The sequence below is a fragment of the Zingiber officinale genome, chromosome 11A (assembly GCF_018446385.1).
Source record: "Zingiber officinale cultivar Zhangliang chromosome 11A, Zo_v1.1, whole genome shotgun sequence".
Classification (NCBI taxonomy): domain Eukaryota; kingdom Viridiplantae; phylum Streptophyta; class Magnoliopsida; order Zingiberales; family Zingiberaceae; genus Zingiber; species Zingiber officinale.
In genome coordinates this window covers 96,911,820-96,938,284 of record NC_056006.1, presented here as the reverse complement: position 1 = coordinate 96,938,284, position 26,465 = coordinate 96,911,820, and the positions used below count along the sequence as shown (strand labels likewise).

Sequence of the window (26,465 nt, the reverse complement as noted above, 5' to 3'; positions counted from 1 at the left end):
CATTCCGAGGGACCTCTACGACTACATCGAGTAATTCTTGTAATTTCGCCGCTCGGCTGAACATGAACCTTTTTGTATTAGGCCACTCGGCCTAAGGTTTTAATTTTAATGAAATGCTTTCCTTTCGTGTACTCTATCTTTTGACACTGTTCCCTTGCTAACACTTGTACTGTCCGCTCGTCTTCTATCACATCATACCTTGGGCATTCGGGGTGCATTCTTGCCAAGTGTTTTCTCCCAGCTCTTCCGTTCGGCCGAATATCATTCTGTGCTGCTAGCCAGAATCGCTCGTTATAAGCCGATCCGAACCTTTTATACCTCGAGTCCGAGCGGAAATTAGCGTCGGTCTGACTCGGCGGAGAATACGGATAATTGCAGTGTCGACGATATTACGCTCGGATTATTTATAGACGCGGCTCGTCTCTTTTTAACGGCGGAGCTCGTCGGTTCGTCCTCTCGGATTATTTATAGACGCCGTCTCGATTTTAACACGGGCTTCCGCTCGGATATTTATAGCCGGTCGGCGCGGCTCTCGATCTTTAACGACGGAGCTCGTCGGTCTTCGGCTCAGGGATTTATAGATGCCGGCTCGTCTCCCGGTTTACCGGCCGGAGGGTTTATAGACGCCGGACCGTCTCTCGATCTTTAACGACCGAGCTCGTCGGCGCGGATATTTATAGCCGGTCGGCGCGGCTCTCGATCTTTAACGACGGAGCTCGTCGGCGCGGATATTTATAGCTGGTCGGCGCGGCTCTCGATCTTTAACGACGGAGCTCGTCGGCGCGGATATTTATAGCCGGTCGGCGCGGCTCTCGATCTTTAACGACGGAGCTCGTCGGCGCGGATATTTATAGCCGGTCGGCGCGGCTCTACGGTTTAACGTCTGGGCTAGACGACCTTTAAGGCTAATTCCTTACCAGGTCGAGCGACCTTGGCCTTCCTTTCAGCAGAGGATACCCTGTGCTTTCATCTTTCTACTTCCTGCATCGCAAGTACATAGGCGACTAAAAAGTATATAAGTTTATACTTAGCGCACCTTTCACCCAACTTGGAGAACGTATTCATGGCCGAACGGCTCAGGGTCTACTTCGTCGGGCATTTTGGCTCGAATAATTTGCCGCCGTCCGAACGGCACGGGGCCTTCGTTCCTTGAGCGTTTGGCTCGATCCATTTACCTCCGGCCGAGCGGCGCGGGGCCTTCGTTCCTCGATGATAATGCCTTATATTCGCTCTTTGGACTTTTCATTTCTGCATTTCCAGTCATCAATCGAAAAATGTACACAGGATGATTTACATAGGCACACCTTTCACCCCGCCCGGTAAGGCTGGAGGTGGTTCGCGCTCCACGGCCTGTCTAGCTGCCTACCGTCCTCATCCTCCAAATAATACGCGCCCGAGCGGAGCTTTTCGATGATTTTGAAGGGACCTGCCCACGGAGCCTCAAGCTTGCCGACGTCGCCGACCGGCTTGACTTTCTTCCAGACCAGGTCGCCTACCTGGAATGATCTGGGAATGACGCGTCGGTTGTAGTTTTGCTTCATTCGTTGACGATAGGCCATCAGCCGAACGGATGCCCTTGCACGCTCTTCGTCGACCAAATCCAGCTCCATGTTTCTCCGCTCGGCGTTGCCTTCATCATAACACTGGATCCGCGCGGACTCGACGCCGACCTCGACCGGAACGACGGCCTCACCGCCGTATACCAAATGGAACGGCGTGACTCCTGTCCCTTCTTTTGGCGTCGTTCGGATGGCCCATAAAACGCCCGGCACTTCATCCGGCCAACTTCCTCCCACGTGGTCGAGCCGAGCGCGCAGAATACGGAGAATTTCCCTTGACCGTTGCTTTGGGGGTAAGCCACAGACGTGAAGTGTTGCTCGATGCCGTAGCTTTTGCACCAATCTTCCAGCACCTTCCCTGTGAATTGCCGCCCGTTGTCGGAAACCAATCGGCGAGGGATACCGAACCTACAGATGATATGTTGCCAGATGAATTTCTTGACCATCTGCTCGGTGATCCTGGCTAGTGGCTCGGCCTCCACCCACTTGGAGAAATAATCGACCGCCACTAGCAAAAATTTCCTCTGCCCGGTCGCCATAGGAAATGGACCCACGATATCCATTCCCCATTGATCGAACGGACATGAGACGGTTGATGCCTTCATCTCCTCTGCCGGTCGGTGGGAGACATTGTGATACTTCTGGCATGAAAGGCAAGTAGATACTGTCCGGGCGGCGTCTGTTTGTAAGGTCGGCCAAAAGTATCCAGCTAGCAAAATCTTCTTGGCTAGTGATCGTCCGCCCGGATGTCCTCCACACGATCCTTGATGTACCTCTTGGAGGATGTAAGCCGAGTCTTCCGAGCTCACACACTTCAACAGCGGGCGAGAGAAAGCCTTCTTGTAGAGCTGATCGCCGATGAGTGTGAACCGACCGGCCCTCCTCCTGAGCAGCTGGGCTTCATCCCGACCGACCGATGTGGCTCCCGAGCGGAGGAACTCTATGATGGGTGTCCTCCAGTCGCTTGGAAATGTGAGGCCTTCCATTCGGTCGACGTGCGCCACCAGCAGTACTTTTTCAATTGGTTGCTGAATGGCGACCGGCGTTATAGAACTTGCTAGTTTGGCTAACTCATCGGCAGCCTGGTTCTCCGTTCGGGGAATCTTTAGAATAAGGACCTCTCGGAAAGTAGCTTTGAGTTTTTCAAAGGCTTCAGCGTAGAGCTTAAGCCGAACGCTATTGATTTCAAAGGTACCAGAAAGTTGCTGAGCGGCCAACTGTGAATCCGAATAGAGTGTCACCCGACCGGCTCCCACATGCCGTGCTATCTGTAATCCGGCTATGAGGGTCTCATACTCTGCTTCATTGTTGGTGACTTTGTAGTCCAGCCGGACGGATAGGTGCATCTTTTCTTCTTGAGGTGAGATCACCAATATTCCAATCCCACTTCCGAGTCGAGTGGAAGACCCATCCACATATATCCTCCACAGAGCTTCCGGCTCTGGCCTCTGCACTTCGGTCACAAAATCAGCCAAGGATTGCGCTTTGATTGCCGAGCGAGGCTGGTATTGGATGTCAAATTCACTTAGTTCTGTCGTCCACTTGATGAGCCGTCCGGACAGCACTCTTCCTAGTGGACTGTTTGTCCGGACGATGATGGTGTGAGCCAAGAAATATGGTCGAAGGCGCCGAGCGGCTAGAATCAAAGCAAAGGCCAACTTCTCGAGCCCGGTGTAACGAGATTCAGCATCTTTTAAAATGTGGCTTAGAAAATACACCGGCTGCTCTTCGCCGCTCGCCCTCACAAGTGCCGAGCCTACAGCATGCTCAGTTGACGACAGATACAGATAAAGTGACTCACCCCCGATCGGCTTGGCAAGTATAGGCAGAGAATTCAGATATGTTTTCAATTCTTCGAACGCTCGGTCACATTCCTCATCCCACAGGAACCTGGTAGCCTTGCGCAGGATCTTGAAGAATGGTAGGCTCCGGTCGGCGGTTTTGGAGATGAATCTGGACAAAGCAGTTATCCGACCGGTTAACCGTTGCACTTCCCTCGTATTTCTGGGAGGCGGCATGTCTTGCAGAGCTTTCACCTTGCTAGGATTGGCTTCAATTCCCCGCTCGGTCACTATATATCCCAAGAAACGCCCCCCTTTTGCTCCGAACAAGCATTTCTGGGGATTTAGCTTGACTCCATATCTGCGTAGCGTTTGAAAGGTTTCTTCCATGTCCTTGAAGAGATCGGCCGCTCGGAAGGATTTGATAAGAATGTCGTCCACATAAACTTCCAGATTCCGCCCGATCTGCTCCCTGAACACTTTGTTCATCAAGCGTTGATAGGTGGCCCCGGCATTCTTCAATCCGAACGGCATCACATTGTAGCAATATGTGCCGTCGGCAGTCACAAAGCTAACCTTTTCCTGATCTTCACGGGCGAGCGGTACTTGGTGATAGCCCTGGTAGGCGTCGAGCATGCAAATTAATTCACAGCCGGCCGTAGAGTCCACCAGCTGATCTATCCGGGGCAGAGGATAAAAGTCTTTGGGGCATGCTTTGTTTAAGTCCCGAAAGTCGATGCAAACTCTCCACTTGCCGCCCGGCTTGGAGACCAATACCACGTTGGCCAGCCAGCTCGGGAACTGCACCTCGCGTATGTGGCCAGCCTTCAGAAGTTTCTCTACTTCCGCTCGGATGATGGCATTCTGCTCGGCACTGAAATATCTTTTCCTCTGCTTCACTGGCCGAGCGTCTGGTCGGACATGCAACTCATGCTGCGCTAGGCTTGGCGAAATTCCGGGCAACTCATGTGTCGTCCAGACGAAGACATCATGATTTCGTAGGAGGCATTGGATCAGCTTCTCCTTCTGTTCTTCCTCCAGATCAGAGGCGATAAAAGTGGTGGCCTCCGATCGGGTCGGATGGATCTGAACTTCCTCCTTTTCATCATAAATTAAAGCAGGAGGTTTCTCGGTTATGGCGTGTACCTCGATTCGGGGCGCCTTCCGAGCGGAACAAGCTTCTGCTCGGATCATCTCTATATAGCACCGCCGAGCTGCTAGCTGATCTCCCCGCACTTCTCCTACTTTGTCCTCCACGGGGAACTTTATCTTCTGGTGGAAGGTTGAGACAACCGCTCGGAATTCGCCGAGCGCCGGTCGTCCCAAAATGACGTTGTAGGATGAGGGAGAGTCGACCACGACGAAGTTTACTGTCCTGGTTCTCCTGAGCGGCTCTTCTCCCAGTGAGGTAGCCAGTCGGATCTGTCCGACCGGCTGAACTTCGTTGCCCGTAAACCCGTAGAGCGGGGTCGTCATGGGCAGCAACTCGGCTCGATCAATTTGCAGCTGATCGAACGCCTTCTTGAATATGATGTTGACCGAGCTCCCTGTGTCAACAAATATGCGGTGAATGGTGTAATTTGCTATTACCGCTTTAATGAGCAGCGCGTCGTCGTGGGGCACTTCTACTCCTTCTAAGTCCCCGGGTCCGAAAGTGATTTCCGGTCCACTGGCCCGCTCTTGGCTACAGCCGACCGCGTGGATCTGCAGCTGCCGGACGCCCGCCTTTCTGGCTCGGTTGGAGTCTCCTCCGGTCGGCCCACCAGCAATAACGTTGATCTCGCCCCGGGAAGTATTGCTCCTGTTTTCCTCCTCCCGAGTGGACGGTCGGGACCGTTCTCTGGACGCCCGGCGATTCTCCTGTCTTGGGGATCGGTGCCGATCGGGCGTCTGGTGATGTCGCCTCTCGGTGCGGGTCCGGTCAGCTTCATGAGCCCTTTGTCTCATGGGAGGCGACCGCCGTTCGGCTTTCCTGGGAACGGGATTAGCCACGAAGGGAAGACTTCGACAATCCCTCGTGTTGTGCGTATCCGACTGGTGGATGGAGCAGAACATAGGGGTCCACCTCTTCTTTGGCTTGAGCCGAGCGGCAGCCACTTCTTGTACATGCGATCTGGCGTGGGGGGATCGAATCGCTTCGGCCCTCGGTCCTCTGGGTGGCTGCTGAGCGGCGTTCTGTTTCCGCTCGGCATGAACAGGTGCGCGCTCGGTTGGAGTTTCCTTTTTCCGAGCGGCTTGCGCTTCTTCCACGTTTATGTATTCGTTGGCCCGATGTAGCATGTGATCGTAATCTCGGGGCGGCTTTCGGATGAGCGACCGGAAGAAGTCCCCATCCACAAGGCCTTGCGTGAAGGCGTTCATCATCGTCTCCGATGTGGCCGTTGGGATATCCATCGCCACTTGGTTGAATCGCTGGATGTAAGCTCGAAGCGATTCTCTCGGCTCTTGCTTGATGGCAAACAAGCTGACACTTGTCTTCTGATAACGCCGACTGCTGGCGAAGTGGTGGAGGAAGGCCGTTCGGAAGTCCTTGAAGCTAGTGATGGATCCGTCCGGCAGCCTCCGGAACCACCGTTGAGCAGATCCCGAGAGAGTGGTAAGAAAGACTCGGCACTTTACTCCATCGGTGTATTGATGGAGCGTGGCTGTGTTATCAAACTTACCCAGATGATCATCCGGGTCCGTTGTTCCATTGTACTCGCCGATCGTCGGAGGCACGTAGTGCTTGGGTAGAGGGTCTCGTAAAATAGCCTCCGAGAATTGGCGATTGATTCGCTCGGGAGATGAGTCCGCCCGGGGAGCTTTTCCTTTTCTGTCATCCCGCCTTGGAATTTCGTCTGAAGAAGAGCCTCTATCTCTTCGAGCTGGTGCGGCTTCAGGGGTGCGAAATAAGGCCCGATGGAATGCGATGGTGGCTGGAGGTGCTTCCGCTCGGCCACCGGACGCAGATGTTGCTTGTTGCTCTGGCCGTTCGGCTGATGTTTTTTGTCTTTGCTCCACGAGTTTGGCAGCCCTCATCTCGACCAGAGCTTCGAGTTCTTCTGTTGAAAGCGCCACCGTGTGTTGTCGTCCAGCCTCGTCCATTGCTCTTGTTCGAATGCAGGTGCGTTCCCACAGACGGCGCCAATTTGATCCTGTCCGAACCAGAAATCAACAGACGCTGGGCACGTGGCGCTCCCTGGCTCGATGATGTAGATCTCCACCTGGTGGCGCGATGCTCCGGCTAACCTGCACAGAAGTCGAGCCGGGAAGGGGGTTCCCGGCGACGACCCTCCGACGCTCAAGTCAGGTAAACTACGATGAATAAGGTGGCTCCCAAAGTCTCAGAGTACGTACCCAGAATCCTCCGTCGGTGAAACCTGAAGTTCTTTATATAGAGCTGTGAAAGGTTTGGGCACGCGTGCCAAGGTGCATAAGTGTCCTCTGTCTTATCCTAGGTACGCGGCTGTCAGAAAGTTTACCTGACCCATATCGATACAGTCAAAGCATGCCCTCGATGGGACAGCAGAATCCCCTGTCACAAGATTTGGAGCATGGCACACACGTGAAACCTACAGGTTGTCAAAGAAAGAAATCCTCTGGCCTTTTCCCTTGCTCCAAACTTGTAGTCCGAGCGGACAGGTACCTAAACATCCGACCGGACATCCGCAGTGGTTTACTTGTGCTTTGTGGAGACTAACAGACAGGGGTGCTTTATGACTGTGGTCGGTCAAAAGGTCAGCTCGGTCCATGACCTTTTTAACTGCGTCGGAACCCCAATTTAACAGGGTGCCTCCCAACTATAAGTGCGGGCCGGACGGACCACTCCGGGTACTCGATTCCATAGGCCGGCCGGCAGTCCAATCGGACCGGCCATCTAAGGCCGTCCGTCCGGTCGGACCACACTCTCCTCTGAGTGAGCTGCTGTTCCGGTGACTTCCACTTGGCATTGACTTTGCAGGAAGTGGGGGGGGGCCACTCTTACTACCGGATCAACTGGCAAATCTTTTCAGGGGAAACTTCGAGACGCCCGCCCACCTGGGGGAACGTACATGCACGCTACAGAAACTCTATATAAAGGGCGGAGGGGGGGGGGGGGGTCTAAGCATCGGCGGAGGTATGTGGGATACACTATTGCGCTATAATTTTCATTCTTATTGTTCCGCTTTCTACTTCATCACCAACGACTGATTTGAGTGTCGGAGGGCCAACGCCGGGGATCCTTTCCTGGCTCAACACTGACATCATCTGTCTTGTAGGGCGGAGCAGAATCTATCGACAGCCAACAAGAACATCACATCTTTAATTTTCCATCTCATCAATTTTCGGACAGTATCATCATGCCTTGCACATGACTTGCACATGATTTACACATGATTTGATCGTTCTCAAAAGCAAATCCCAAGGAGACTTTTGTCCCCGAGTTAAACAGAGCCCATTAACACATAGTTAATTCAGCTCACCGCTTACCTATCAATCACAAAACTTTCATGCTCTTCTCGTCTATTTAAACATGCCCCAATACCTTCACTCATGCATTTATCGCCCCACCATTACTGATCACCACGATGCCTCCTTCAGCTGACACTGTTCGCACAGTATTTGAAATTGTAGGTCGGTAATTAAGATTCAGTTTTTGTTTATTTGAAGTAGGTAATTGTCACTCTGTTTCTTCAATGTTCATCATTTTGATCGTTTAATTTGATCCAGGGAATGTGACCTCTCTGGTGCTGTTCCTCTCGCCGGTGTAAGATTCACTTAATTACTGATCAAAATATTGTTCCTGCGCGATGCTGAACTGCATGCTGTGGGTGCTCTACACAGCACGCTGATCCTGATCATCAACGGCGCCGGCTTCCTCATCGAGCTCGCCTACGTCCTCGTCCTCCTCAGTTTCTCCGCCGGAGGAGCCTGGTTCCGCTCGCTCGCGGCCCTCGTCGGAGAGTTCGTCTTCGCGGGCAGCATCGCGGGGCTCATACTGGAGGCCCTGCACGGCGACAACCGGAGGCTCGTCGCCGGAGTGCTCTGCGTGGTGTTCGCCACGGCCATGTATGCCGCTCCGTTGTCCGTAATGGTAAGCACGTTTAATTAATTAATTAATTAAGTAATTAATGGCTAATGAAGTGATTAATTAGCAGTGGCAGGTGATTCATACGAGGAGCGTCGAGTTCATGCCCCTCTCGCTACCGATGACGTGGAGATGGAGAGAAATGGGGTCAAAGGAAAAAGAAGCTTTGGAAGTCAACAATTGGGCAATTGAAACTAGTAGGCCTCTTGATGGGCTGGCCCAGTTATATTATTAGAGGAAGGCTCCTATAGAACAAAAAATATTATTTTGTCAGTGAGAAAAAGATAATGGCCCATGCAGGTTTCGAACCTGCGACCTTCGCGTTATTAGCACGACGCTGTAACCAACTGAGCTAATAGGCCGGTTCGTTAATTGGACTTACAATAATCTAATATTCGTTTTTGCTTTGGCTTAAAGCAACCGAGTAATCGTTGCTCGCATTGGGTGAAATATGGGTGTTTGTTGGTTTAAATTAAAATCATGTTAATAGCATTTGATTAATTTATATTTATAATATTTTAACTTTTTTTTACTTCTTTATATGCCAACTTAAATTCTAAAATTGAGCTCGATGCCTTTATAATTAGGAACTTTTTTTTGTGCCAAATTTCTACTCATCCAAGTATTATTTAATAGGATTTTATTATATGCTTGAAACAAGGATTTCACTTAGTATCATATGTCCAACTTATATCGATTAATATTAGGATGACTAATTCAGTGTCACGAAAATTTTTTATCGACCTCTTGTATAAATTGAAAAATACTCACAATAGATAATTAATCTGTCTAATATTTATAAATCAACTGTTTATGAAAAAAAATTTAATTCATCAAAATTCAACTAAAAAACTCTGTCGTGCCTGGGCTCCATCACACCCTTTATCGATGATATTAAATAAATTGTATATTTAAATTGCCAATTTTTATAACTCAATGAACATGTTGATCTAACCATGAGTCGGGTTCCTTTGACCCGAGCTAGTAACTAGGTCAATAGATTGGTTATTCATTGACCTGATAATCAAGCCTATAAATCGTAATTGATCCGATCAATCCGTTTGACAGCTCTACTCACCTGATTAATTTTTTTTTTATTATTATATAATCATAACCCACCTATGATTGGATCAATTACGATTTAAGCTTGATTATCAAGTCAATGGATAACCAATCCATTGACCTAGTTACTAGCTCGGGTTAAAAGAACCCGGCTCATAGTTAGATCAACATGTTCATTGAGTTATAAAACTTGACAATTTAAATATACAATTAGTATAATATCATCGATAAAGGATATAATAGAGCCCAGACACGACAGAACTTTTTAGTTATGAGTTTTGATGAATTAAACTTTTTTTCATAAACGATTGATCTATATATATTAGACGGATGAATTATCCACTGTGAGTATTTTTCAATTTATACAAGAGGCCGACAAAAAATATTCGTGACACTGAATTGGTTGTCCTAATATTAATCGATATAAGTTGGATATATGATATTAAGTGAAATCCTAATTTCAAGCAAATAATAAAATCCTAGAAAATAATCCTTGGATGGGTAGAAATTTGGCAAAAGAAAGAGTTACTAATTATAAAGGCATCGAGCTCAATTTTAGAATTTTAAGTTGGCATATAAAGAAGTAAAAAAAGTTAAAATATTATAAATATAAATTAATCAAATGCTATTAACATGATTTTAATTTAAAACAACAAACACCCATATTTCACCCAATGCGGGCCACGATTACTCGGTTGCTTTAAGCCAAACAAAAATGAATATTATATTATTATAAATCCAACTAACGAACTGGCCTATTAGCTCAGTTGGTTAGAGCGTCGTGCTAATAACACGAAGGTTATAGGTTCGAAACCTGCATGAGCCATCGATATGGCCTACTGCTTTACAGATAGGTCTTCAGCGGGCCACTTTCTTCCTGTTTAATATAGATAACTTAATTTGTGGACTATTTTTTCCCTCAGAATAAAGTGATTTAGTTCAATACATAATTGGCCAACAAAAAAAAAAACTCACGTGAGGATTTAGTTCAATATATTTTTAAAAAATAAGGTAAAATTTTGTTTCTCAGAAAACCTTTTGGAGTTATTTTTCTTGTTTCCTGAGCTTTGATGTCAAAAGCCTTGTCTTAACCTATTCCATGGTGCAGCCTAAAGCACAACTCATTTAAAATGTATAAATTACACCACAAATAGATAACTGAGACAAGCCTAATTCTAGATCCGCGGGTTACTCCTGTTTTAAGAAAAGAATTATAATTAAAGTAGAAAATTCAATACTAGTTCAAACTTTAATCTTTTAATAGACTCATGGATGGATTGATCCGTCCAACTAACAATCCGTCTAGAGTTAGATTGAGAAATTTCCAATCTATTAAAATGATAGTTCGGCCTGTCTCACCTCGTCAAATGATCGACTTACTATGAGTCGATACATTTCACTATGAGTTAACCCGTTTGATAGCTCTAGTAGATAACCGATAACATCACATATTACATCCGCTTTTCCAAAGAAAAAAGAATTGAGGATATATACACTCCTAAGCGATAATGCAACAATAAGGCGCCTTCTTAATGGAGAATTAATGGATAATTTTTTTAATGAGCGGTTAACGTAAGAACGCTAGGTTGATGAGTCGCTCGTTATAAGTGATTTTCGATTTACTCTTGTGATCGATCAAAACTTTTCATGGAACCGAACATATCCAATATTATATATGTGAGTTACATCCTGTATCAAATATCCAGATGTTAGAGTAAAAAATATAACATTCAATAATAAAAACACCTAAAATAGATAGGACATTGGATGTTACTTCTTCTTCAGTGACTCAAGATAAATCTTGTAATTTTTTCATCAATATCACATCATGTCACAATAGTAGAAAGAGCCCTTTAATCGGGACCGAATCCTCTGGACCACTTTTTACGGTCTAGGGAATGGTCCCTCTACATGCATTGGTGGGGATGAATGATCCCCACCTATTTTATGAATGAGGGTCATCTATTCCACCAATGCATGTGGAGGAACCATCCTCTGGACCGTGAAAAGAGGTCCAAAGGATCTGCTCTCCCTTTAATGTCAGTTCTTCTTTCTTGGTCTTCTTCTTCCCTTTGGCTTGATGCTTTAACTTTCTCTTAAAACTTTTCTTAAAAGAGTTATCTAACATCATAGTCTTCTGTGATGTTGATCACAGGCTCCACAGTCTTGAGCATGCTGGTCATTTTGGGAATAGTGGATTCAAAAAGGTAGATCCGCTACCTTAGCGGCCCATTAGTACCGACCCCACAGATATGGAGGGAGGTTCATGCAGGTACACAGGCCATAGGCGCATGGCGGGGTAAATCCCAAGTCGTCAGTTCCTAAGAATCGACCCCTGGCCATTACGTCAGAAATATCATGCGTCCACCGTCTGCGCTACGCCATGGGGGCGAGAATAGTGGATTCAAGATTATTCATTCGATAATTCATCATAAACTATGAATAACTTTTGGGTACAGTATGCATAATTAAGTCAATACTTAATTCGTGATTCATTGCAAAATCGAGTGATCCCAATTACTCAATGTAGTCTTCGGTACAAATTGCACTGTAGTTGAACCCTCCTGCATCTTTGAGCAAAAGAGAAGTTTGGAGACCTCGAACCTTTCGGATCTAGCTTGCTCATATAAAGTTTACGAAGATGATAGATAATAGTATAAGCATCCATATGCTCATATTGTTTTTGTAGCTCAGGAGTCATCGAGGCTAGCATGATTCAACTGCTGAATTTTGTATTAAATTCAAAGCATTTTTTGGTAGTGTTTTTAGTCCCACATTGCTAAGTGGAGAAGCTTGGAAGGGCTTATATAGGAAGCCCTTCCATCCTAGCTTAGTAATGATAAGGGGACCTACACGCATGCGCGGGCCAAGCCCAAATCGAGTGGATTTGGGGGGTTCGAGCCGGAAATCCATAAACCGGGCGTCACGTACACGATTAACGCGCGCAGGGGGGTGCAAATCCCCAACCCGTGGGCCTTGCGCTCACGGGCGGCCCGGTCTGTTTTTGCTAGTTTGGTTCAGTTTGAACCAAATCAGTTTGGTTTCCGGTTCGATTGGTTCGAACCAAACCATAGTTTGATTTTTATTTTTGTTCCGCGTAAGGAACGGACGCAACACCGCGCGAGAGGAGACGCGGACGCGACACCGCGCGTGAGGAGACGCGGACGCGTTTCCTCGCTAGCGAAGCAGTGCTTCGTACCTCCTCAGAGTGAATAAAAGGGGACAAGCAGTGCCTCTATTCTTCACTCAATCTTCCTTCTTCTCCGTTCTCTGTGCGCTACATTCTGCACAGCACCTCCTCTGTTTTTCTTTTCGAGTTCGAGTCTTTCTGCGCCTTTGTTGTGTCCTGAGGCTTGGTCTTTCGGCGATCTGAGGTTGGGTCCGAGTGTCGCGTCCGTTTTGGAGTGCACCTACAGACAAGACGAGTGGTTGTCGGATCTTGGGGGAATTTTGCCGGGGAGCCTTTGCACCGTGAGGCGGCAATAAATTCTCTAAGGACAGTCGGCGTGCCGACGCTTCAACCGGATAACTATATTCTAAAACCGACTACTTTATTTATCTGTCTATTGCATGCTATTTTTGTGTCAATATAATACTGTTGTTTATATTGCTTTAAATATATTACCAACATTCTTAGAGAATTTATTTGCCTGCATCTATAGACATGATGAATGATAGGGTAATAGGATCTGATGAGGCTAGTGCTAGACCCGAGAAATTTTACGGGCAAAACTTCAGACGTTGGCAACAACGGATGAAATTTTGGCTTACTACGCTAGGGTTATTCTCCGTTATAGAAACAGACCCTCCTTCACCTAATGAAGAGGAACCTGCCCGTAGTGCTTCCTTAAAGAGGTTTAAGCAAAGGGATTATCTCTGCCATGGGAGAATCCTGTCTGCCCTCTCAGACGCACTATTTGATGTATATTGCTCAACCTCTTCAGCTAAAGAGCTGTGGAAATCTTTGGATAAAAAATATAACTCCGAAGATTCTGGTTTAGAAAAGTATACTGTGGCAAAATTCCTGAACTTCAAAATGGTTGAAGGCAAATCTGTGATTGAGCAGACACATGAATTCCAAGTTCAAATTCATGGTCTTGCTGAAGGAGATATGTCATTACCCGAAAAATTTCAGGTCTTGTCTATTATCGAAAAATTACCTCCTAGTTGGGAAGATTTTGGCATGACTCTTAAACATCGGAGAGGTAAAATCTCTCTCGAAGATTTGATGATTGCCTTAAATATCGAAGAAGAACATCGGAAGCAACATAAAAATGATGATACAAGAATGCCTATGGATTTTATTCCAAAGGCGAATGTAGTAGTCTCATCTGACAAGAGAAAATTCAAAAACCAGAAAATGAAAAACAAGATGAAACCCAACCCAAAGGTTCAAAAGAAAACTGGAACCAAACCTAAGCCTTGCTGGGCATGTGGACAGGTTGGACATTATGCCAAATTCTACCCTAAGCGAAAGGACAAGGAGAAAAACCAAAGAAATACGTCCAACACTAAGGCACAAGTAAATGTCGTGACTGCTAGTGACGACACCAGCGATAGGTTTGTTACCTTCAAACCCGAACTAAACTTGATCTATCAACCCAATGAATGATTAGTTGATACAGGTGCTAATGTATACTGTTGTGCTGATCGCTCTGCCTTCCTTACTTATCAGGTAATTGAAGGCACTTCCGTGACCATGGGGAACCATTCTGCAGCCAGAGTGTTTGGGATAGGACAAATTGACCTGAGGTTCACCTCTGGAAAAGTCCTGTCACTGCATGAGGTGCATCATGTTCCAGCGGTCCGTCGGAATTTGATTAGCGGATCAAAGTTAGTCCGTGCTGGTTATGAGTTGAACTTTAAATGTAATAAAGTTGTAATATTACATTTAGGAACCTTTATTGGAAAAGGTTACCTTAATGAAGGTTTATTTAAACTCAATGTAGAAAATACTACTTTAAATAAAACTTCTGATATTGGTTGTTCATATAACATTGAGTCTTATGATCCGTGGCATGACAGATTAGGACATGTCAATTTTAATACCGTAAAAAGGATGATGAATCTTGACATGATCCCTAAGCATGCTATAAATGATAAGAAAAAATGTGAAATTTGTGTGCAATATAAACAAACCCGTAAACCCTTCAAATCAGTTGATAGAAATTATGATATTTTAGAATTGATTCATACTGACTGTTGTGAGTTTAACGGTGTAATAACGAGAGACCATAAAAGGTATTTCATTACCTTCATTGATGATCACTCTCGTTATTGTTATGTTTATTTGCTAAAAACCAAGGATGAAGCTTTAGATAAATTTATGATTTTTAAATCTGAAACTGAGAATCAAACCGATAAAACAATTAAGAGGTTAAGGTCTGATAGGGGTGGATAATTTACCTCGAACCCGTTTCAAAAATTTTGTCAAGATACAGGTATAATCCATGAGGTAACTGCTCCATATAGTCCTCAATCCAACGGTATAGCAGAACGAAAAAATCGAACCCTTGAAGATATGATTAATTCCATGTTAGGCAGTTCTGGGTTACCCAACTTTATGTGGGGGGAGGCTCTATACACTGCATGCCATGTGCTAAATAGAGTCCCAATGAAGTCAAGAGATAAAACCCCATATGAGCTTTGGAAAGGCCGAAGGACAAGTTTGAAATACCTTAAAGTGTGGGGGTGTCTTGCAAAGGTACTAGTACCTGAACACAGAAGGAAAAAACTTGGTCCAAAGACCGTAGATGGTATCTTCTTGGGTTATGCTCAAAATAGTATTGCATATAGGTTCTTGATTATTAAATCAGAAATTCCTGGAATAGATGCAAATACTATTGTAGAACTTCGCGATGCTACATTTTTTGAGGATATATTTCCTATGAAGACGAGAACACCTCAATCTAGTATTCCTACTAGAAATGAGTCTTCTTCTGTAGAGGTCCCATTATCCGTAGTGGGTACACCTTCCTCAAGTCACTCTAGACTAGATGAATCTAGTGAGTGTACAGAACCGAGAAGGAGCAAGAGGCAACGTGTGTCTACGGATTTAGGCCAGGACTTTATCACCTATAATATAGAAGGTGACCCTGTGACATATAGAGATGCTATGGCTTCTCCTGAAGCTAAGTACTGGAAAGAGGCCATTAAAAGTGAAATGGACTCTATTATCTCTAATGCTACTTGGGAGTTAGTAGATTTACCTCCTGGGTGTAACACTATAGGATGTAAATGGATGTTTAAAAGAAAATTAAAACCTGATGGGTCAGTAGATAAATTCAAAGTCCGCCTAGTTGCTAAGGGATTCAAACAGAAAGAAGGGATTGACTATTTTGACACTTATTCTCCTGTTACAAGAATTACTACAATCCGAGTATTAATAGCATTGGCGTCCATATATCATCTTGAGATCCATCAAATGGATGTTAAAACGGTATTCTTAATGGAGATCTTGAAGAAGAGATATATATGAATCAACCTGAGGGATATGTAGTTTCTGGAAATGAGAACAAAGTTTGTAGGTTAGTCAAATCTCTTTATGGTTTGAAGCAAGCCCCAAAGCAGTGGCACGAAAAATTTGATAGAGCTATGCTATCATTTAGCTTTGAAGTAAATGACTCTGATAAATGTGTATATGCTAAAATGAAAGGTGATAATTGTATTATCCTATACTTATATGTAGATGATAATCTACTGTTTGGAACTAACCTTTCTATTATAAATGAGACTAAGACCCTCTTAAGTGGTAAGTTTGATATGAAGGATATGAGTTGTGCTGATATGATTTTAGGGCTGAAGTTGACTCGATCAACTGATGGAATAACAATTTCTCAGTCACTCTATGTTGAGAGAGTATTAGAGAAATATGACTATAGTCAAGTTAAATCTGTTGTCACACCATATGACCCTTCAAAAACTCTCCACAAGAATAATAGTGGTGTGGCAGTGTCTCAATTAAGATACTCACAAATAATAGGTAGTCTAATGTATTTAGCTAATTGTTCTAGACTTGATATTTCTTTTGCTATATCGAAATTGAGCAGGTTTACCAGCTGTCCGGACAGAACGCATTGGGATGCATTAGACAGAGTACTCAGATATATGAAAGACACTATATCCTTGGGCTTGTGGTACGGGAGATTCCCTGCAGTCCTGGAGGGATATAATGATGCTAGTTGGATAGCTGACACTGCTGAGTGTAAAGGCGTTACTGGTTATGTCTTTACACTTGGAGGCGGTGCAGTTGCTTGGAGGTCTGTTAAACAGACGATTATAACCCGGTCTACATCTGAGGCAGAATTGTGTACTTTGGATACCACAGTAACTGAAGCTGATTGGCTTAAGGGTCTTCTTTCTGAAATTCCCTTAATGATGAAGCCAATACCTTCTATTTCAGTACACTGTGATAATCAAACAACAATAGCTCAGATTAGAAGCTCCAAATATAACCAGAAACAGAAGAGACATGTACAAATAAGATTAAAGTCTATTCATGAGCTAGTGTCTCTTGGAGTGGTGTCATTGGACTTTGTAAGTTCAAAAGACAATATTGCTGACCCACTCACTAAAGGACTTGATTCTGAGAAAATCAAGAGATCCAATAAGGGAATGGGACTAAGGCCTGTCCTGGTTTCATCTATAGCGGCAACCCAACCTATCTGATTGGAGATCCCAAAAAGTAGGTTCAATGTGGTACAAACAAGCTATAAGGGTGAAACGTAAGCATCAAATTGATTGAGATGTAATCTCGTAGTCTCTTCCCTGGATAGATGCTTGACTGCTAGTAAGGATGAACTTAGGAGCTCTTAATGAGTTTAAGGTCTTAATGACAGGATGCTTGCAGTACATCCTTGGAGAACTCACCTATGTAAGTGTAACTGTGTGGCCGCAGTGTGGGGGGTCTAGGCAACTCCCCTTAGCACTTATGAAACAAGATTCGGTGGCATGGCCGTAATGCACCAACCCAGAAGGATTCAACCGTCGTCCGTGATGAGTTGTTACCAATTGACTTCACATATAAAAAAAAGGTTTTGTTGGAACCCTGAGGTGTTTTGATGTGATCAAACAAGTTAAGTTAGGTCCTGCGTTGTTTAACCCTTGTGTCTAAGTGTGCAGGAACTTAGGAACACAGGAAGTCGAGCGGAAGACGCGGCTAGCGAGAAGGACGGCACGGGAGAGAGCCGACGGGCTCGGTGCGTCCGAGGGACGAGGTGTCCGCGGAAGAGTACACCGGTGGACGAGAAGAACGTGCGCGGCGTTCGAGGGACGAGAAATCGGGAAGGAAGGCTGCTCGAGGAGAAGGCCGGAACATGGGTTCGGGTGAGCCCTATTCCGGATGGCCGAGATCACCCAAGCTAGTGGAGCCGGAACAGAAGACCCGGACCGAGACGAGCTGAAGCGGAGCGACCAGACGGAAAAAGTCAACCAGAGTTGACTTTTGGGGTCCGGGGCGCCCGGAACCATCCGGGGCGCCCGGAATGATGTTTTTGACCAGATCGAGTCAAACTCGATCTGAACGTTGGGGGATAAAGTTTTACCCCCCCAGGGCGCCCGGAACCCTTCCAGGCGCCCCGACCAAGGCTATAAATATAGCCTTGGTCCAGAAGCAAATCAATTAATCAGAACGACGAACTTGTAATCAACTTCTGTGTGCTTTACTTTTCTTCTTGTACGTTCAACGCTGTAAGAGGCTACTCCGCCCAGAGGAGAATCAGATAGTGCGCTAACATTCCTTGGATTAGCAATCCCCTGATTGCAAACCAAGTAAAACTCTGGTGTCTGTTTTTCTTTACTTAGTCTCTGCCTTTTTTTTAATTACAAGTTCTTTTAAGTTAGTTGAATATCCGAGAAGGGTTTTTGGTTTTATTTTGTAGGGCAATTCACCCCTCCCCTCTTGCCGGCCTCCAAAGGGACCTACAAGTGGTATCAGAGCAAGGACGCTTCAGGAGGACTAACCGCCGATCGAAGCAACAAAAGATGGCCGGACCAAGCATCGTTCCACCAAAATTTGAGGGGAACTTCACAGACTGGAAGCGTCGTATGGAGGTATTTCTAAAAACCGAGATTGAAATTTATTTTATTATGAAATACGGTTTTGTAGCTCCAACAAATCAGAACGGTGAAGAAAAAGAAGAAAGCAATTGGACAAAAAAAGAGCAGAATGAGTTCGTAGCAAACAGCCGTGCGGAACATCACCTGCTAAGCGTGTTACCGCCTCAGGAAGTAAACCGCATCGGAAGCTACTCATCAGCTAAAGATCTTTGGAAGAAGTTTCTAGAACTCCACGAAGGCACATCCGAAGCGAAGCTCGCTAGAAGGGACATCCTCCGAAACAAACTAATGAACATCCGCTTGGAGAAAGGTGAGAAAGTAGCCGGTCTACATGCAAAGGTAAAAGAACTAGTTACTGGTCTCGAGAACCTCGATGAAAAGGTAACAAATCGGGACGCCTTACGCTACGCACTCAACGCCTTTCCCAGAACTCCAGAGTGGACGTCAATCATCGACGCCTACTACATCTCAAAGGACCTGGAGGTAAGTACATTAGAGGAATGTTTTTCTACTCTTGAATTACACGAAACTAGATGTGCAGGAACGACAAAGGATACAACCCAGACTATAGCGCTGAACACAACTCAGAAGGATGAACTCGAGTCAGACTCCAAAGACGATCAAGAAGCGCACATGGTAAGAAATTTTAAAAAATTATTTAGGTCTAATAAATTTAAAATGCAGAATAAAAAGAATCAAAAAGGAGGAAGAAAGGTGCGATGCTACCAGTGTCAGAAGGAGGGACACATAAGAGAAGACTGCCCAGAACTCAAAAAGGACAAAAGGAAGTCTCCCAAGAAACACAACCTAAAAGCAACTTGGGATGACACTTCTTCATCTGAATCAGAAGCTCAAGAATACGCCGGGATAGCACTGATGGCAAGCTACGATGGACAAAGTATATCAGAATCGAGCAACGATGAAGAGGGAGCGACCTCGGATGAAGGCAGCGAAGCAGGGGGAGATTCAGGCTTTAAGTCTGACATGGTAAGTGAGGTATGCCTCTTACCCCCTGATCAACTTTACTCTGGCATTAAGGCAATGACTAAATCCATGTATAAATTAGAAAAAGAAAATGCCAAATTAAAAAATGAAATTTTGGAAACAAAAGGAATTTTAGCAAAATCATGTCTAATAGAGGATTTTGATAAATTGAAAATTCACAATGAAAAACTAAAAGAAGAAATAGAAAGATTGAAAAAATATAAAAGTTCAAATATTTCTACTTTTAGAAATTATAGAGGTTTAAATTGGTATTATAGATTTCATCAAAGTCAAATTAGAAATATATCAAAAATCTATGTACCTAGGAAATACTTGGTTAACCCTGTAGGTAGGAACCTCTTCTGGTTCCAAAATTTAATTTAGACTTAGCATTTTCAGCAAGGAAATTAAACGACTAATTTCATTATGAGGTTTTGTCTAAGGAAGTGGTTGTTGCTCCAATAACCAAGAAGGCCTAGTGCCTCGCCACGACCTGGAAGCCAAGTATCGAAATGAAAAGTTTAATTGACTAACTGAAAAAGCATTAATTTAATTTACATAATGCTTTAAAAGAGTTATTCAATTTATATAATTTATAATAATTTTTTTTTTTGAAATTAAATTTTTTTAATTGACTTAGAAAATTTCTGAAAATTATTGACTTAGAAATTTTCTGAAAATTGACTTAGAAATTCTTTTTGGAAATTGACTTAAATCTTTTTAAATTAACTTAGATATTTTTTTAACTTAGGAATTTTTCTATGAATACTGTCTTAGACATTTTTCTTTGAAAATTGCCTTAGAAATCTTTTATAAAAATTCACGTTAAAATTTTCTGAATATTGACTTAGATTTTTTTTACTAAATATTCTCTTTTGAAACATTGCCTTAGAAATTAATATTAATTGCCTTAAAAAGTTTTATGAAAATTCACTTAAATTTTTTTTTACCTTAGACTTGTTTAAAGAACCCCTATTTTTAATGTGATCAAAGGGGGAGAAGAATGTTAAGTCTAGGGGGAGGTATATAAACTTTTTTATGAAATATCTTTGGACTTAATTACAAATAAATTGTTTTTATTGCATCTGTTTTTCCCTAGCTTAACTTGGGTTGCTCACATCAAAAAGGGGGAGATTGTTGGAACCCCGAGGTGTTTTGATGTGATCAAACAAGTTAAGTTAGGTCCTGCGTTGTTTAACCCTTGTGTCTAAGTGTGCAGGAACTTAGGAACACAGGAAGTCGAGCGGAAGACGCGGCTAGCGAGAAGGACGGCACGGGAGAGAGCCGACGGGCTCGGTGCGTCCGAGGGACGAGGTGTCCGCGGAAGAGTACACCGGTGGACGAGAAGAACGTGCGCGGCGTTCGAGGGACGAGAAACCGGGAAGGAAGGCTGCTCGAGGAGAAGGCCGGAACATGGGTTCGGGTGAGCCCTATTCCGGATGGCCGAGATCACCCAAGCTAGTGGAGCCGGAACAGAAGACCCGGACCGAGACGAGCTGAACTGAAGCGGAGCGACCAGACGGAAAAAGTCAACCAGAGTTGACTTTTGGGGTCCGGGGCGCCCGGAACCATCCGGGGCGCCCGGAACCATCCGGGGCGCCCGGAATGATGTTTTTGACCAGATCAAGTCAAACTCGATCTGAACGTTGGGGGATAAAGTTTTATCCCCCCAGGGCGCCCGGAACCCTTCCAGGCGCCCCGACCAAGGCTATAAATATAGCCTTGGTCCAGAAGCAAATCAATTAATCAGAACGACGAACTTGTAATCAACTTCTGTGTGCTTTACTTTTCTTCTTGTACGTTCAACGCTGTAAGAGGCTACTCCGCCCAGAGGAGAATCAGATAGTGCGCTTACATTCCTTGGATTAGCAATCCCCTGATTGCAAACCAAGTAAAACTCTGGTGTCTGTTTTTCTTTACTTAGTCTCTGCCTTTTTTTTAATTACAAGTTCTTTTAAGTTAGTTGAATATCCGAGAAGGGTTTTTGGTTTTATTTTGTAGGGCAATTCACCCCTCCCCTCTTGCCGGCCTCCAAAGGGACCTACAGGTTTAAGTTCAAGACCTAGTTCACTTCAAACCTATGTGAATAAGATTGGTGTACTCAGGTGAAAATTCAAACCAGAAGGTATTTTCACTAAAAGCTCATTGCAACCTAGCCTCAGGACATATTTTATCTTTTAAACCGAAATGATTTGAATTTGTGGGGGATTGTTGAATTTTGTATTAAATTCAAAACATTTTTTGGTAGTGTTTTTAGTCCCACATTGCTAAGTGGAGAAGCTTGGAAGGGCTTATATAGGAAGCCCTTCCATCCTTGCTTAGCAATGATAAGGGGACCTACATGCATGCGTGGGCCAAGCCCAAATCGAGTGGATTTGGGGGGTTCGAGCCGGAAATCCATAAACCGGGCGTCACGTACGCGATTAACGCGCGCAGGGGGGGTGCAAATCCCCAGCCCGTGGGCCTTGCGCTCACGGGCGGCCCGATCTGTTTTTGCTAGTTTGGTTCAGTCTGAACCAAACCAGTTTGGTTTCCGGTTCGGTTGGTTCGAACCAAACCAGAGTTTGGTTTTTGTTCCGCGTAAGGAACAGACGCAACACCGCGCGAGAGGAGACGCGGACGCGACATCGCGCGTGAGGAGACGCGGACGCGTTTCCTCGCTAGCAAAGCAGTGCTTTGTACCTCCTCAGAGTGAATAAAAGGGGACAAGCAGTGCCTCTATTCTTCACTCAATCTTCCTTCTTCTCCCTTCTCTGTGCGATACATTCTGCACAGCACCTCCTCTATTTTTCTTTTCGAGTTCAAGTCTTTCTGCGCCTTTGTTGTGTCCTGAGGCTTGGTCTTTCGACGATCTGAGGTTAGGTCCAAGTGTCGCGTCCGTTTTGGAGTGCACCTACGGACAAGACGAGCGGTTGTCGGATCTTGGGGGAATTTTGCCGGGGAGACTTTGCACCGTGAGGCGGCAATAAATTCTCTAAGGACAGTCGGCGTGCCGACGCTTCAACCAGATAACTATATTCTAAACCCGACTACTTTATTTATCTGTCTATTGCATGCTATTTTTGTATCAATATAATACTGCTGTTTATATTGCTTTAAATATATTACCAACATCAACTAGCAAGCTCAGAATCAGTCGTATGCTTCTGATGGGTTAACAATTGGTCCGAAGTTGTATCATCTTTTAGACTTGTGGGAAGAGGCTCGTTAAGGGCATATGTAAGTTTTTCAACCTTGAGAACAATTCTCAGGTTTCTAAGCCAATCTACGAAGTTTGACCCGGTTAGTTTGTTCGAGTCTAAAATAGAATGCAAATTTAAATACGTTATTATCAAACAATTAATCTAGAAATACAAAATCAAGAAAATATGAAAGAGTTGATTTTTACAATGTAAATGTAAATGATTTACATACATTTAAGAATCTCATTTATTTATCGAATTTAAAAGTCCTTACTTTAAATTCGGGAGAGCATAAGTTTTTATCCAAATGGGTTGATATCCACCATAAATAAAAATAACTTTGAAGTAAGTTTAACAAATTATTCTTAATTAGTTATAGTGGTAGATATCCAATATATCAATTATGTATTACTTATATATAACTATTACATTATACTATCAATTAATTAAATATTTTCATAAACATTGGGTTGTTAACTCATTAACAAGTATACATCGTATATGTATATCACCCAACTTCACTTATATCTACATTAACCTTGGAGTGAGTTTAACAAACTATGCTTCAAGTTAAAGCTGACCCATTAATCAAGAGATTGTATCTCAATGTTTTGAACATATCTAATTTTTGACCGAGTTTAAAGTGACTAACAATCCAAATAAGAAATTAGACTTTGATTCTTATCATATTAACAGAAGGTGCGAACTTTAATATTTAACGTAAGGTATTTAAGTCTAATCGTCATCATACAAATGTACTATATATCTATATAACATAACACGCATAATATAAATGATAACATGATATATTACACTTATGATATAAATAATGATATAGCATATCACACGCATGACATAATTTATGATACAATAAATACAACTATATAACATATAATATGACATTAACAAATATAATAGAGTCATAATTTTATTTTGAAAATAAAACATATTTTAAGAATCTGATTTTTATAAATAATAATATCAGCCTCTTTATGGTTGATAATTGGAATGAGTAAAATCTAAATCCCTTAATAAGGATCCATGGAGGGCAAGTCTGGTGCCAATATCTGCGGTAATTCCAACTCCAATAGCATATATTTAAGTTGTTGTAGTTAAAAAACTCATAATTGGACCTTGGGTTGAATCGATCGGTCTGCCTTGTTGTGTGCATCAGTCGTCTCGTCCCCTCTGTCATTGATGTGTGTCTGGTCTTAGTTGGTTGAGTCGCGCATGAGACACTGTTACTTTGAAGAAATTAGAGTGTTCAAAACAAGCCACGCATTGAACACATTATCATGAGATATTATCACAGGATTTTATTTCTATTATGTTGCCCTTGGGGATTGGAGAAATTATTAAGAGGGATAGTCGGGGGTATTCATATTTCATAGTCAGAGGTGAAATTCTTGAATTTATAAAAGACAAACTACTGAGAAAGTATTTGCCAAGGATATTTTCATTAATGAAGAATGAAAGTTGGGGACTCGAAGACGATAAGATCAAAGTCTTTGGGTTCCGAGGGAGTATAGTCGTAAAGCTGAAATTTAAAGGAATTGACGGAAGGACACAACTAGGAATGAAGCCTCTGGCTTAATTTGACTTAATACGAGGAGACTTGTTAGATCCAAACATAACAAGAATCAGTAGATTAATTTCAAGTAAATAATAAAATCCTAAAAAATAATACTGGGATGAGTAGAAATTGTGCAAAGAACATTCCTAATTATAAGGGCATCGAACTCAATTTTAGAATCTTAAGTTGGCATACAAAGAAGTCAAACAAAGTTAAAATATTATAAATATAAATTTATCAAATACTATTAACATGATTTTAATTTAAACCAACAAACACCCATATTTCACCCAATGCGTGCCACAATTACTCGGGTGCTTTATGCAAAAGTAAAAAACGAATATTAAATAATTGTAAGTATAACTAATAAACCGGCCTATTAGCTCAGTTGGTTAGAGCGTCGTGCTAATAACGCGAAGGTCGCAGGTTCGAAACTTGCATGGGCCATGTTATTTTTCCGAATAGTTGAATTTAAAATACTATTTATTACTATGTTTAACAATTAATTGCATCGGCCTATTAGCTCAGTTGGTTAGAGCGTCGTGCTAATAACGCGAAGGTCGCAGGTTCGAAACCTGCATGGGCCATGTTATTTTTCCGAATAGTTGAAATTTAAATAGTATTTATTACTATGTTTAACATTTAATTGCATCGGCCTATTAGCTCAGTTGGTTAGAGCGTCGTGCTAATAACGCGAAGGTCGCAGGTTCGAAACCTGCATGGGCCATTATTTTATTTTTGCGGACTTATTTTTTTTTAATTTTTTTCGATTTGTAGACAATTAATATATTACTGGGCCAGCCCATTAAGCTGTCGATATGGACTACCCGCTTTATAGATAGGCTTTCTGGTGCAGTGGTCACTTTATTTCTGTTTAATATCGATGCTTAATTTGTGGATTATTTTTTCCCCTCATATTAGAGTGATTTATTTTAAATGGCTTTTCAAATACATAATTGGCAGCAGGAAAAAAAAAAACAAGACTCATGTGAGGATTTAGTTCAATAGATTTTAAAAAAATAAAGTAAAATTTTGTTTCTTAGAAAACCTTTTTGAATCTTTTTGAAAACCTTGTTTTTTTTTTCTTCCTCGTCTCCGATGCCAAAAGCCTTGTCTCAACCTATTCCATGGTGCAACCCAAAGCACAACTCATTTAAAATGTATAAATTATAGCATAAGTAGACAACTGAGACAAGCCTGATTCTAGATCCATTTTATAGTATAAGTAGACAACTGAGACAAGCCTCATTCGTGATCCACGGGTCGGCTCGTGGGTTAAGGAAAAAAAATAAAATTAAAGTAGAAAATCCAATGGCTCGTAATATGTAACTCCAGTTTAAAAATTTTAATTTGATATATATAAATTTTTTTTTAGTAGACTTATGGATTGACGTTCTAACTAATAATCTACCTTGAATTGGATTGAGAATTTTTCAATATGTTAAAATGATGGTCAGGCTTGCCTCGCCTCATTAAATGGTCGACTTACTATGGGTCGACACACTTCGATACGAGTCGGTAAAACATGACATATTACATTTGCTTTCCCAAAGAAAAAAGAATAGAGGATATATACATCCCTAGCAATAATGCAACAGTAGGGAGAATTTTTAATGGTGAATTAACAGATAAATTTCATTAATGAGCGGTTAATTTAAGAATGCTAGGCTGATGGGTCGTCCGCTATAAGTACTTTCCGATTTACTCTTGTGATCAATGAAAAATTTTCATGAAATTGAACATATCAAATATCATATATGTGAGTCACAATCTGTATCAAATATCCAAGTATCAGAGTAAATATTATAACATTCAATAACGAAAATATCTAAAATAGATAGAGCATCAGATGTTGACTTCTTCTTCAATGACTCAAGATAGATCTTATAGTTTCTTCGCCAGTGTCATATCTTGCCACAATGATAGAATGAGTCCTTTAGTGTCGGTTCTTTTTCTTAGTCTTCTTCTTCCCTTTAGCTTGATGCTTTAGCTTCCTCTTAAAACTTTTCTTAGTAGAGTTAACTAACATCACAATTTTCTATGATGTTGATCACAGGCTCTATGGTCTTGAGCATGTTGATCATTTTGGGAATGGTGGATTCAAAATTATTCATTCGATAATTCATCATAAACTATGAATAACTTTTGGATACACTATGCACAATTAAGTCAATACTTAATTCATTTTCATCGCAAAACCGAGTGATCCCAATCACTCAA

General features: G+C 43.0%; 1 protein-coding gene and 4 non-coding genes across 5 annotated transcripts; 4 read left to right on the top strand and 1 right to left on the bottom strand.

Moving 5' to 3' along the window:
• The first annotated feature begins 7,887 nt into the window (after nucleotides 1–7,887).
• LOC122031658 (bidirectional sugar transporter SWEET4-like) lies at nucleotides 7,888–8,622 on the top strand. Its single transcript, XM_042590748.1, has 4 exons — nucleotides 7,888–7,933; nucleotides 8,030–8,066; nucleotides 8,144–8,393; nucleotides 8,458–8,622. The coding sequence occupies exons 1-4, from the start codon at nucleotides 7,888–7,890 to the stop codon at nucleotides 8,620–8,622; spliced, it is 498 nt and encodes a 165-aa protein (XP_042446682.1).
• Nucleotides 8,623–8,675: 53 nt separating this feature from the next.
• TRNAI-AAU lies at nucleotides 8,676–8,749 on the bottom strand. Its single transcript has one exon. It is a non-coding gene; the product is annotated as a tRNA-Ile (tRNA).
• A 15,869-nt stretch (nucleotides 8,750–24,618) lies between these two features.
• Nucleotides 24,619–24,692, top strand: TRNAI-AAU. Its single transcript has one exon. It is a non-coding gene; the product is annotated as a tRNA-Ile (tRNA).
• Nucleotides 24,693–24,758: 66 nt separating this feature from the next.
• Nucleotides 24,759–24,832, top strand: TRNAI-AAU. The gene has a single exon. It is a non-coding gene; the product is annotated as a tRNA-Ile (tRNA).
• Nucleotides 24,833–24,898: 66 nt separating this feature from the next.
• TRNAI-AAU lies at nucleotides 24,899–24,972 on the top strand. The gene has a single exon. It is a non-coding gene; the product is annotated as a tRNA-Ile (tRNA).
• The last annotated feature ends 1,493 nt before the right edge of the window (nucleotides 24,973–26,465 follow it).